The following is an 11882-nucleotide window of genomic DNA, read 5'->3' on the forward strand; positions in this document are numbered from 1 at the left end:
TGCCTGTGGCCCACAGCCAGCAAGTGCTGGAGGCAGAATTCAAACACAGCCTGGTGCTCCAGGCCACTATGGGAGGCTGAGCGGAGTCCAGAAGTGGGGGAAGACCAGGCGCCAGGGAAGGAGGCCTGCGGCAGAAGCCTATCTCCCAGTGACCTCCAAGTCCCTGACCAAGCAGCAGCCTGCTGTCTGGGGCTGGCTCCATGGCCATGGGGTCCTTTCCACTACGGTTTGCAAACACATACCAGGAGGCCTCCTAACGGAAGCTCACTTGTGAACTCACCATCTGACTCACCACCTTTTTCATACTCTCAGCTGGGGAAATGGGAGGAAGGGAGGGGCCTCCATGGAAACTCAGCCCAGAAAGACCTGCAGGAACTCTTTAGGGTGGCTGGTGCTCAGCCTCTGGGCCACGACACAGACCCCAGCAGCCAACTCCACACAGAGTCTTCCGGCAGACCTCCACTAGCCCTGTCTCGCTCCTTGCCTGTTTCCCACCCCTTCCTACCTCTCTCAGTCTCTCCCTCTCCCATCTCCGCTCCTCCTGTCTCTTCTCTCTGTTTCTCTTGTGCACCCTTCCTAGATGTCTATGTCTTTGCTGTGCACTCTTTCCTGACCTGCTCTTCTCTCTAGCTCCTTTCACTGTTTCTCTGTGACCCTCATATTCCATTTTGTTGTCTTTCTTTCTTTTTCTGTGACTCTCTGTTGGTCCCTCTGTGTCATGGTCAGTAGTTCTGTGTCCCTGACTGTGCCTCTGTCTCCCCATTGCTGTCTCTGGTTTCCTCTCCAGGCAGAGACCAGCCCGGGGTCATGGTGAATCTGAGTCACCCTTCCGAGTTTCTCCTCATTGGCTTCTCCTCACTTGGTGAGCTCCAGGCCCTGCTGTATGGACCCTTCCTTGTGCTCTATCTTCTGGCCTTCGCTGGAAACACCACCATCATCATCATGGTCATAGCCGTCACCCACCTCCACACTCCCATGTACTTCTTCCTGGGTCACTTCTCCCTGCTGGAGATCCTGGTGACCATGACAGTCGTGCCCAGGATGCTCTCAGACCTGTTCACCCCCCACAAGGCCATCTCCTTCATGGGCTGCATGGCCCAGTTCTACTTCTACTTCTCCCTGGGCTCCACCTCCTTCCTCATCCTGGCCGACATGGCCCTTGACCGCTTCGTAGCCATCTGCCACCCCCTACGCTATGGCACACTGATGCGCTGGACGGTCTGTATTCAGCTGGCAGGGGCTGCCTGGGCAGCTCCCTTTCTAGCCATGGTGCCTGCCGTCTTCTCCCGAGCGCATCTAAATTACTGCCATGGCAACAGCATCGACCACTTCTTCTGTGACAATGCCCCTCTGCTGCAGCTGGCCTGCTCAGACACCAGCCTGCTGGAATTCTGGGACTTTGTGATGGCCCTGGCTTTCGTCTTCAGCTCCTTCCTGGTGACCCTCATTTCCTACGGCTACATTGTGACCACTGTGTTGAAGATGCCCTCTGCCAGAGGCCGTCACAAGGCCTTCTCCACGTGCGGGTCCCACCTCACCCTGGTCTTCATTGGCTACAGTAGCACCATCTTCCTGTATGTCCGGTTGGGCAAAGCACACTCTGTGGAAGTCAACAAGATGGTCGCCCTGGTGACCTCCTTCCTGACCCCCTTCCTCAACCCCTTCATTCTTACCTTCCGCAATGAGACTGTCAAGACTGCCCTACGGGAGCTGCAGAGGCTGAAGGGCCTCCACAGGGCAGCATGAGCCCAGGGGCCTGGTGGGCTCAGGCAAGGAGTTCCAGGAGGAGGCCGAGCCCTAAGCAGGATGGGAAGACCACTGCCCGCCTCCTCTAGGTTTTTCCTTCTGTGCCTCTGAGTGACCACTGCAGGGAGTCCTCATCCTGCCTTGAGGGATCTCGTAGGCCATCAGGGAAGGGCTTCCCTCTCCTGCTGGCAGCTACAGGGACTCTGAGCAGCCGCAGGAGTGGGCTTTAGGCGCAGGGGGCATGTGTGGGCTTCCTGTCCAAGGAGGAGCAGCCCGAAAGCTCTCTTACGGAGACATTATCCAGCCCCAGTATGGGGTGCTGTGGGGTGGGAGTGTTTTGTGTGTGTGTGGTGTTTGGTGTATGGTGTGTGTGATGTGTGTGGTGTGTGTGTCTGTATGTGTGTGGTGTGTGTATGTGGAAGACGTGTGCATTGTGTATGGTGTGTGTATGCACATGGTGTATGTATGTGTGGTGTATGTGCATGCGTGTGTGTGATGTGTGTGGTATGTATGGTGTGTGGTATGTGTGGTGTGCTCTGTATGTGTGTGGTGTGTGGTGTGTGTGGTATGTGCAGTGTGTGGAGTATGTGGTATGTGCGGTGTGTGGTGTGTGTGGTATGTGCGGTGTGTGGAGTATGTGGTATGTGTGGTGTGTGGTGTGTGTGATGGGTATAGTGTGTGGTGTGTGTATGTGTGTGGTACGTATGGAATGTGGGGTATGTGTGTGTGTGGTGTGTGTTCGCAGTGTGCTTCTCTACTCCAGTGTGGGTCCCATGGCTGAGTGTGTGCACCAGGAGCCTCGGGCTTCCTGGGATTACATCAGAACCAGACTTTCCAAAACAAAGGGATTGTTTTGCAGTGGGTGTGACGCCCATTGTGTAACCATTCATTTATTCACACGTCCTGCCAGCACCGCACAGGGCCCGTGTGCACCGCATGGGCTCAGGCATGGACGTGCTCCCGCAGGGAGCTCTTAGCCATCGGATGGGACCAGGATGAAGAGCTGGTTGCAGTGCAGGGGCGGCGGGTGACAGAAGCACACAGGCTTCGTGAGAGCCCCGACGGGGCCAACAAGCAGCCTGGGGGCGGGGTGGCTTCCCGATGAGGTGACGCTGAGTGACACATTGAATGTAAGGGGGTGTTTGTTGTCAGAACGCACTGGGATGGTCACTCTGGAGTCAGACAAACCAGATAAGACAGAGCACAGGTGTAATTCTCCCCTGGCATAAAGAAAAAAAAAAAAAAAAACATCTTCCAGGAATTATCCGGGCTCCTGGGAGGAAACTCCTCAAGAGTTTGGAAAGAGTGAAGCTTCTTTCCCGCACCATGAGAGATCCCATCTGTCTGCAGGCCGGGACTGGAGTCCATCGGCATTTCCTTTGTCTGAGCTCTCCAAATATGGACATGTTTCGTGACAGCCTGAATGTACCATCTCCCGTTAGAGTGAAGCCCATATCGCCTCCCCTCCCTCCTCGGACCCTAGTCTGCAGCTTGCTGGACTCAGGAGCATGGTGTTGTCTCAGCTTTTGCAGATCCTGGGTTTTCTCAGATATTTAAAATATCCTGCCACATGGTTTCTGTCCATGCACTCCAGTTTATCAAACCTCACTTCCCAACTTGTGAGATATAATGAGACTGGCTCCACCCACCAAGTGTGCACGCCTCACCTCCTTGTTTGAAGACAAGCCAAAGTACTAACTCCCTGCAGATGTCAGACAAAGTTCCCTCTGTGGACGTGAACAAGGAGATGTTGGTGGCTCCGTTAGGGGTTTCTGAGGCCAGCTTTGGAAACTGGCTCTCCAGCGTCCCAATGTCTCTCACTGTGACTTCCTCGAGGCTCCCCAGCCAGCCCAGCCCAGCCCAGATCCCCGTGCCCGCCTTTCTGGAGAGCCCATTTCCTTCTCACAGAGATGCCTCACCCGAACCAGAGGGTCTGTGGGTGCCACTTCTTCTCCAAGTACACATCAGAGCAAGCACCCTGAAGTCTGCCATCTCTGCTGACTTTTCCCCTCAATTGTCCTCTGTTCATCATCTTGTAGAATAAGTGAAAGGATGGTAACTACATTAAACATACTCTACTGACAATATTCACCTTGGTGTATCGGCTCACACTTGACAAACCACTTTTATGTTCATTTTCCATTTGGTTTTATCCCTATAGTAATTCCATTAAATAAAGACTCCATCAGCCTTGAACATGAGCAACACATTCTGATCATTCCAGATGAAGGCAATGTGGTTTCCTACCCTGAGGCTCCCCAGTGCGTGAGACAGAGCGAAAGTCATGATTTTAATTCCATGACATTTTGATAAGGCACTCTCCTCTCCTACTTAGAATGAGTATGATGGGATCCAAGGGCTCTTGAGCCCCTAGCCACTGGACTGGGCCAGGGAACCAGGTCAGAGTGATAGGACAGCCAACACTGGAATCTGGTCCTCAAATTCTTACCATCTCTCCCTCCTTGGAATGTCTTCCTCCAGCTGGATCAACAGTTGGATTAATTAAAGTTGGTATCCCCATGAAGCTAACGCCTCCCTGTCCCTTGTTCAGTGTGTATCCACCAAGTTCTTGTCAAGTCCATATGCTTTTAATGGCATTAGTTCTAGTAACCCCTTCTTAATGGTAATTGTATGTTTCGTACCCAACATTTGCACACACACACACACACGCAGGCAGAAATCACTTACGGATTTGGTGTTACTTTTAAAGATTTGTATATTATTTATTTTTTTATTTGCATTTTTCTTTATCACAAGAATATCCACAAACATTTGAGAGATAGCAAATGACACTTACATGTGTGATATATATTTTCTCCAGTCCAGAGACAATGGTAATTGCAGGGGGCTTTGCAGTCCCTTCGCTATGGGACCATTTTCACAAGGAGATGGGAGCAGTGGTCCGGCCACTACTCTATGTGAGGTCACCTGACATAGCTGCACAGTGGCACGTTTGAGCCTTGCCACTGCACAGACGTGGCTTATACTGCAGCGTGACTGCATGATGGTGCAGGAAGGCAAGGCTGGCTCCAAACCCAGCACTGACTGAAGCCATGGCAGACCCACTGGTGGGAAGTCATGCCTCTGAAGTGTCTGCCCTGCCCAAAACTATCTTCCCCACAGTCATGGATTCAATTCTGTCCCCCTCAAATATGTGTCAGCTTAGCTAGGCCATGATTCTCCACGGCTGGGCAGTTATGTAATGTTTCCCCATGATGTGATCTGAGGTGATCAGCTCATCAGTTGTAAGAACGGTGGGATCACCCAGCTACGATGTAAAGTGTGGCCTGCAACACCTTCTATCTTCCAAGAGAATAAAAGAGAGAGAAGCAAGCAGAGGGCGGGATCTATTACCACCAAGAAAGAGGAGACCCCCAGAGTCCCTGCACTGGGGTCCTGCTAGGATGGAGAGACATACAGTGGGAAAGCCTTCTCTTAGAGCCGGCACTCTGAACTCAGACTCCTAGCTCCTGAACTGTGAGAGAACAATTTCTGTTTGCTAAAGCCACCCACTTGTGGTATTTCTGTCATAGCTGCACTAGAGAGCGAAGATCTCCACCCACCCACCCTCCACTCCTCTGATGTGGCAGCCCCACACGCCGTGTTCTGGTAGCAACCATGACAGATACAGGGTACCAAAGGGCAACCCAAGAGCCCAGTCACACATGTAACTCTCAGTGGGAAGACAAGGAGTGGGTTTATTTCTTCCAGCGGGGAGAACTAGGGGGTAAGAAATGAAGGCTCTGGGAGCTTTGAAGAGGAAGGATGAAGGAATAAAGTCATCTCTTGACTGAAGGCCAGGTATGGGTTCTGTGTGGCCAGGAGTAGGAGACCCTGCAGACATGCAGTTCCAGAGGTGGGTGACCTGGAAAGGACTCCCAAGGAAAGCTGGAAGTTCCAGTGATGCCTGTAGGACACGTGTTGTTATTAATGCAGCTCACCGATGTTTTGAGCTCTAAATTTCCAGGTGTAGATAAGGCTTTTGCAACAATGCCTATTGCTACCGAGGAAAGGTGATAGCTGCAGTGGCTTGCTGGTCTATGTGAAACCATCATGACCAAGCTCAAGCTACCAGCACGACATCACTGCCCAGGAGCTGAGATGCTCAGTAGCTCACCGGGGACCAGCATTTCCACCATATGATGCAGGCGGCACAGACAACCTCAACACAGAGATGAAAGCAAAGCAGTGTGGAGTTAACCGGGGTCTTGAGTTTTTATTAGCTTGGTTTTAAACATAATTTATTTGTGCAAGTTCCTATTATTTAATGTTTAATGATGGTCGTGTTAAATTCCTGAAACTCTAACAATCAGTTCTCAAGAAGACTGAGAACAACACTGTTGCACCTGCCTCTGGGCTCCCCCTTGGTCCTGTTCCCCTTCGACCCAACATCACTGTCATTCTCTTGACTTAGACTGTGTCTGATCCTGTGGAAGCCAGCCACATGACACTACCCCTGTAATGGACCTGCTCTCAAGCACTTTCTGAGCTCATGCATGTCATTTTCCACATTCAAGGCAATAGCACTCCCTCACTAGCATAAGGGGAGCTCTGGTGGCATAGTGCCTGAGGCATTTGACTGCTAACCAGAAGGCTAGTGGTTCAAACCCACCAGCCACTCCTCAGAAGGAAGATTGGGTGATCTACTTCCGTAGAGATATTGCCTCAGAAACCCAAGGAGGGGGGCACCTGAGAGACCTAGGGAGCAAAGAAGGTCCCTGGTGGCTCATACGGTTTGCACTTGACCAATAACTGAAAGGTTGGAGGTCCAGACTCACCCGGAAGTGCCTCGGAAGCAAGTCTTGGTGGTCTGCTTCCATGAGATCAGAGCCTTTGAGGACCGTGTGGAGCACAGCTCTAGTCTGACCCCCACGGGGCTGCCATGAGTTGGGGTCCACTTAACCCCAACAGACAGGCTGTGAAGGGGCCAGCCCACCCCTGCACCCAGTCCTCTGTAGTCACATATCCTGTTATGTCCATGAGGGCATGGCTTCCAGAGGACCCTTTCATGTCCCCTTGGGACTCTGATCTGATTAGTGAAGACACCCCAGCCATCTCCAGAGCCTCCGTTGACTGTTGACTCCATCCCGTCGCGGGAGCCTTGATGCTCCACCAACAGCCACTTTTTGTCCACTTCGTTATTCTCACCCCATGTCCTCCCTCTGGAGCCCGCTCACTGCGCTTCACCTCAGCCTGGAAATCTGTCCATCACCCTTCAGAGTTCAGCACAAGTGAGCTCAGTTACCTAACCAAAGAGAATCTGCTCTCCCGCCTTGTGCTTCCAGTCTGCCTCGCCCACCACAGTCACCAGACATAGCTTGTCCTCCCACAGGGAGTGCAGGGCTCCTGTGGCTCGGCCATGCCTGGTGCACCTCCGCACCCACAGCACAGGATCCCACATGCCACCTGTCTCTGGGAATAAGGTCCGTTGGTGAATTGGGAATATCAGCAGATACTGAGCCGATGAAATCACGGGACAGCAGCTTAGCTGGTGGGAATACAGGCGCAGTGAACAAAGCAAGGGAGGAGCCTGGCTCCCTGCACCCCGCTCCTGCACTCCACCGCATCTCACTGCCTAAACCAGTCTGCAAACCGCAACCAGCTCCCACCAACCAGCTGCCGTCACGCCAGCTCCGACTCATGGGGCAGAACAGAACTGTGCTCCAGAGCGTTTTCAGGGGCTGGTTTTTCAAAAGTAGATTGCCAGGGCTTTCTTCCAAGGCACCTGTGTGTGGACTCGAAGCTCTGACCTCTGGGTTAGCAACCCAGTGTGGTGACTGCCGGAGCCACCCCGGGCCTCTAGGAATAGCAAACACATCCTCAGATTCCCTCTTCCTGTACCCGTCCCCCTCTTGAGGTTGGGACCAGAGTTTTCTTACAGTTTCCTGGGAGAAAATTCTACCAGTGCCTCTACATAACATGCACGAGAATCACTTGAGGGCCTGTCAAAATGTGGATGCTGACTCAGTGGTCCTGGGGAGAGGCCTGGGAGTCTGCATTCTAATGAGCTCCAAGGAGCACCCTAGGAGCACGGGGGGCCACAGTCGCAATGGGGATGCTGTGTGCTGCTGGTACAACAGAGACCCCACTCGGGGTGCAGGGTGGAGGCAGCGATGGGGGCAGTGGCTGGACTGCATCTGGTTTGTAAGAGGGCATGTGCAGAGCTGCAAGGTCGCAGGACAGGGCCTCTCGGGAGGACAGTCCGTGCAGACCTGTGGGTGATGATTTTGGGGCACTGGGGGGGAGCTCACACACTGGCAGGGATAATTGCTCCCACTTCCTTCTCCTGTTTTTCACAAAGTTTGATGGGTGGGTAAGTAATTAGGCCCTGGGGAGGCTAGCAGAGAGCTATTTTTTTGGTGATGAGCCATTTCCCTGCTGGCCCAACAGCCAGGTGCAAAGTCTCTCCCCTCTGTGGATAAGGGAACAACGGCCGGTGGTCAATGGTCTGAATAGCAGAATTGGGAGGCTGGTGCCTGTGCGTTCCCCAAGCAGGTGTGGGGCACCCACGCCATTCCGCCCACCCCCACTGCCACCCCATCATCAGAAGCAGGTGTGGGGCACCCACGCCGTTCCACCCACCCCCGCCGCCACCCCCATCACCAGAAGCAGGTGTGCAGGAGCAGGATGGAGTTTGCATCCACTCTTTGCTCTGTGCTGCTAATCCTGGCCCCAACTCAGACGCACCCAGTGTCCAAAATCAGACCTGAGGGTCTTGCTCTCCCTCACCCTGACTTCCAGGCCCTCCTGCTCGCCAGATCTGCTGTCTCTGCTTACCCCTCGCCCCCAGGACCCTGGGGACCTGGAGGCCTCAGAGGGCACCTGTCCTCCCACAGGACCTGTATCTGAAGCCTGTCAGGGGGTGCGCAGCATGTCAGTGCCTGACCAGTTCCCCCTCCCTCCTGAGTGTGCCAAGAGCGCAACCGAGGAGGCTTGTGACCCTGCCGTGTGAGGGAGGACTGGGAGATCGGCCTTCGGGGAGCCATTTTTGTTTGGTAAGAGGTTTGGGGGCTAGGAGGGAGAAGGGGTGCCCCAGGAGTGGGGGTGCTGCTCCCAGGGACCTCCCAGAGAGGGCAGCTGGTGAGAGGGCCAAGCTGTGCCTGAGTCGGGGGCCCCCCACCCCTCCTGGAGAGCTGTTCGTCTTCAGAAGGTGTCCTGGACCTGCAGCTGGGACCAAGAAACGAGCAGAGAGAAGAAGGGAGAGGGGAGGCTTCCATCACACCTTTATGGCAACAGACGTGAGTGCTGAGCTCCTGCCATGGACGGCACCTTTGTCGCGAGAGTTTGGACTGTCCTGTTTAATCCAGATCCTTCCCTGTTTGCAGGCCCGGCTCCCTCAGAGCCAGTAGAGACACTGAGATGAGGCTCACAGGCTCATTCCAGAGTCATCCAGGGAGGCAGAGGCAGAGACAGGCGTGGGCATGGGCAGCAGGGAGGAGAAGCAGATATCAGCATGGTCCCACCTCGGCGCCAGCCACCTGGACAGGCCCCCACTCCTGTGACATGCCACGTGCACCCAGCCCCTCACCTGCAGGTTGCTGTGCTTCCAAGGAGCACCCTTTTGGTCACATCCTCGATGACCTCCTTGACTTTCTCATTTCGGAAGGTGAAGATGAAAGGGTTGAGGAAGGGGGTCACCACGGCTGTCATCAGGGCCACCACCTTGTTGAGGTGTGTGGCGTGGCCCTTGCCTGGCCTCACGTAGATGAAGATGGTGCTGCTGTAGCCTAGCACCACCACTGTGAGGTGGGAGGCACAGGTGGAGAAGGCCTTCTGGCGCCCCGTGGGGGAGGGGATGCGCAGCACTGCAGCCACAATGAGGATGTAGGAGGCCAGGATGAGCAGCATGGTGACCAGCACGAAGACCAGTGACAGGAAGAAGTCCATGAGCTGGATGTGGCGGGCGTCCGAGCAGGACAGGCGGAGCAGAGGGGCAGAGTCACAGAAGTAGTGGTCGATGACGTTCGGGCCGCAGAACCAGAGCCGCGTCTTCTGCAGGGTCGGGGAGACAATGGAGAGGAAACCCACCAGCCAGCAGGCCACCACCAGCTTCACACAGACTGGGCCGCTCATGATGGTGGGGTAGTGCAGGGGGCGGCAGATGGCCAGGTAGCGGTCAAAGGCCATGACTGTGAGGATCAGGAAGTTGGTGGAGCCCAAGGAGAAGTAGAAGAAAGATTGGGTCAAGCACTCAGCCAGCGACATGGTCTTTTGCGTGGACAGCAGGTCGGCCAGCATCCTGGGCACCACTGTGGAGGTGACAAGCACCTCCACGAGGGAGAAGTTGCCGAGGAAGAAGTACATGGGCACATGGAGGCGGGAGTGCAGACAGGTGAGGGTGAGGATGGCCAGGTTCCCCAGCACCGTTAGCACGTACACTGGGAGGATGAAGGCAAAGAGGATGACCTGGGACTCACGGAGATGGGAGAAGCCCAGCAACACGAAGTCCCTGACGACACTATGGTTGCTCATCGCACTCGGTGCCAGCTCGCCGTGGGGCCTGTGAGATGGGCGTTCAGTGGGACACGGTCCCCACCCGTCCTTGGCCATGCTCCCAGGCAGCTGGCCTGCCTCCCAAGCAGACAGGTCTGTGCACATGGCTAATCCTATGTCCAGAAGACACACCCCAAAAGCCAGAGTGTCCACGTGGGACAAGAACGGACTGAATGTGATGGATGGGTCAAGGGGCTGGCCACCTCCATGTTATCACCACCACTAAACTCTCTTTTGCCATAGAGTCAACTCTGACTCATGGCAACCCCAACGGTATCAGAGTAGAACTGTGTCTATAGGGTTTTCTTCTTTAAAAATAATAATAATAATGTTTTCTTGTGTTTTCAGTGGTTTACACAGCAGTTTAGGTTCCCATTTGACAATTTCTACACAGGTTGTTCAGTGATGTCGTTATTTTCTTCACAATGCCTGAACAGTCTCATTATTTCCTTTCTGGTTGTCCTGCTTCTGTTAATCTAGTTTCCCTGCTCCCTTAAATTCTCATTTTTGTTTTAAAGCAACTGCTGACCATTTGTTTTAGAGGGTTTTCAATGGTTGAGTTTTTAGAAGTAGGTCAGGCCTTTCTTCCAAGGCCTTTCTGGGTGGACTTGGTTTCCAACCTTCCAGTTAGCAGCCAAGCACCCAGGGACCTTTATTTCATTTGACAAACACTTACCAGGCTCCCCTTCTGTGTAGGACATTTTGCTGAGACTAGGGATCATGTAAGGAGCCCTGGTAGCACAGTGCCTAAGGCTAACCGGAAGGCTTACCAGCCACTCTGTGGAAACAAGACTGGGCAACCAACTTCCATAAAGATTTACTGCCTTGGAAACCCAATGGGGGTTGCTATGAGTGGGAATCAACTTGATGGCATTGGATTTGTATATTTGTTTTTATTTTTTTTGGTTTTGGGGATCATGTGGTCAGCCTTATCCTCACGGCCAATGGAACAGTGTTTGAATGATGATGGTAATGGCCACTTCTCCCGTTCTCCCCATGGGCCAGGATCTGTGATAGGTGCCTTGAGCATGCCTTGCCCTCCTCTGGGCTCAGTCCTTCCCTTCTCATGTGGGACGCCCATGTATGACCGACACCACTCTGGACTGCAAGGATCTCTCCGTGTCCTCCCATCATTCTGCTGTCCTCGTCTGTCTCCATCTCAGGCTCCCAACTTGTGACACTCCCCACAGATGAGCTCTCACTGTTCTTTGACCTCTGTAGTCTCTTTTTCAAAACTCTTACCTTCTTCCTCTACCAAAGCAACCTTGACCATTGGTGCACCTCCCCAACCCAGACCGTTGTCCTCCTCCCAGTTCCAGTCCACATGTCTAACTGGCTGCTGGCACAGCCACAGGCTTGACCTGCCAAAAAATACACACACTGTCCTGCCCCAAAGCCACGTCACTCTTTAGGCCCCTGCCCTCCCAGCAAGCAGGTCTGAAGCCTGAAGGCATCCCCAAATCTGTCTTCCTTCCTCTAACCACGTTCATTGCCGTCCTTAGGGATATTTTCCCATCCAGCCCGCTTTCTTGTCCAGCCTTGAACCACCCTGTTGTGTTGTTGGTTGCTGTCAAGTTGAATCCAACTCACAGCGCCCAGAAAGGACAGAGTGAAACTGCACCAGAGGGTCTCCAAGGCTGTCA

General features: G+C 53.7%; 2 protein-coding genes across 2 annotated transcripts; one reads left to right on the forward strand and one right to left on the reverse strand.

Annotated features, from left to right (window-relative positions):
• Positions 1–807: 807 nt before the first annotated feature.
• Positions 808–1746, forward strand: LOC103210691 (olfactory receptor 6V1). The gene has a single exon (XM_007956606.1). It carries the CDS (start codon positions 808–810, stop codon positions 1744–1746), a length of 939 nt encoding a protein of 312 aa, XP_007954797.1.
• Positions 1747–9270: 7524 nt separating this feature from the next.
• Positions 9271–10350, reverse strand: LOC103210692 (olfactory receptor 6V1-like). The gene has a single exon (XM_007956607.2). It carries the CDS (start codon positions 10342–10344, stop codon positions 9271–9273), a length of 1074 nt encoding a protein of 357 aa, XP_007954798.2. The 5' UTR covers positions 10345–10350.
• Between the last annotated feature and the right edge of the window lie 1532 nt (positions 10351–11882).

The sequence above is a fragment of the Orycteropus afer genome, unplaced genomic scaffold (genome assembly GCF_000298275.1).
Source record: "Orycteropus afer afer isolate SDZICR_OR568_19922 unplaced genomic scaffold, OryAfe1.0 scaffold00638, whole genome shotgun sequence".
Classification (NCBI taxonomy): Eukaryota; Metazoa; Chordata; class Mammalia; order Tubulidentata; family Orycteropodidae; genus Orycteropus; species Orycteropus afer.

Bases quoted from the DNA above. Each gene is read 5' to 3' on its own strand.
- LOC103210692 (XM_007956607.2), bottom strand. From the start codon at position 10,344: ATGTGCACAGACCTGTCTGCTTGGGAGGCAGGCCAGCTGCCTGGGAGC.
- LOC103210691 (XM_007956606.1), top strand. From the start codon at position 808: ATGGTGAATCTGAGTCACCCTTCCGAGTTTCTCCTCATTGGCTTCTCC.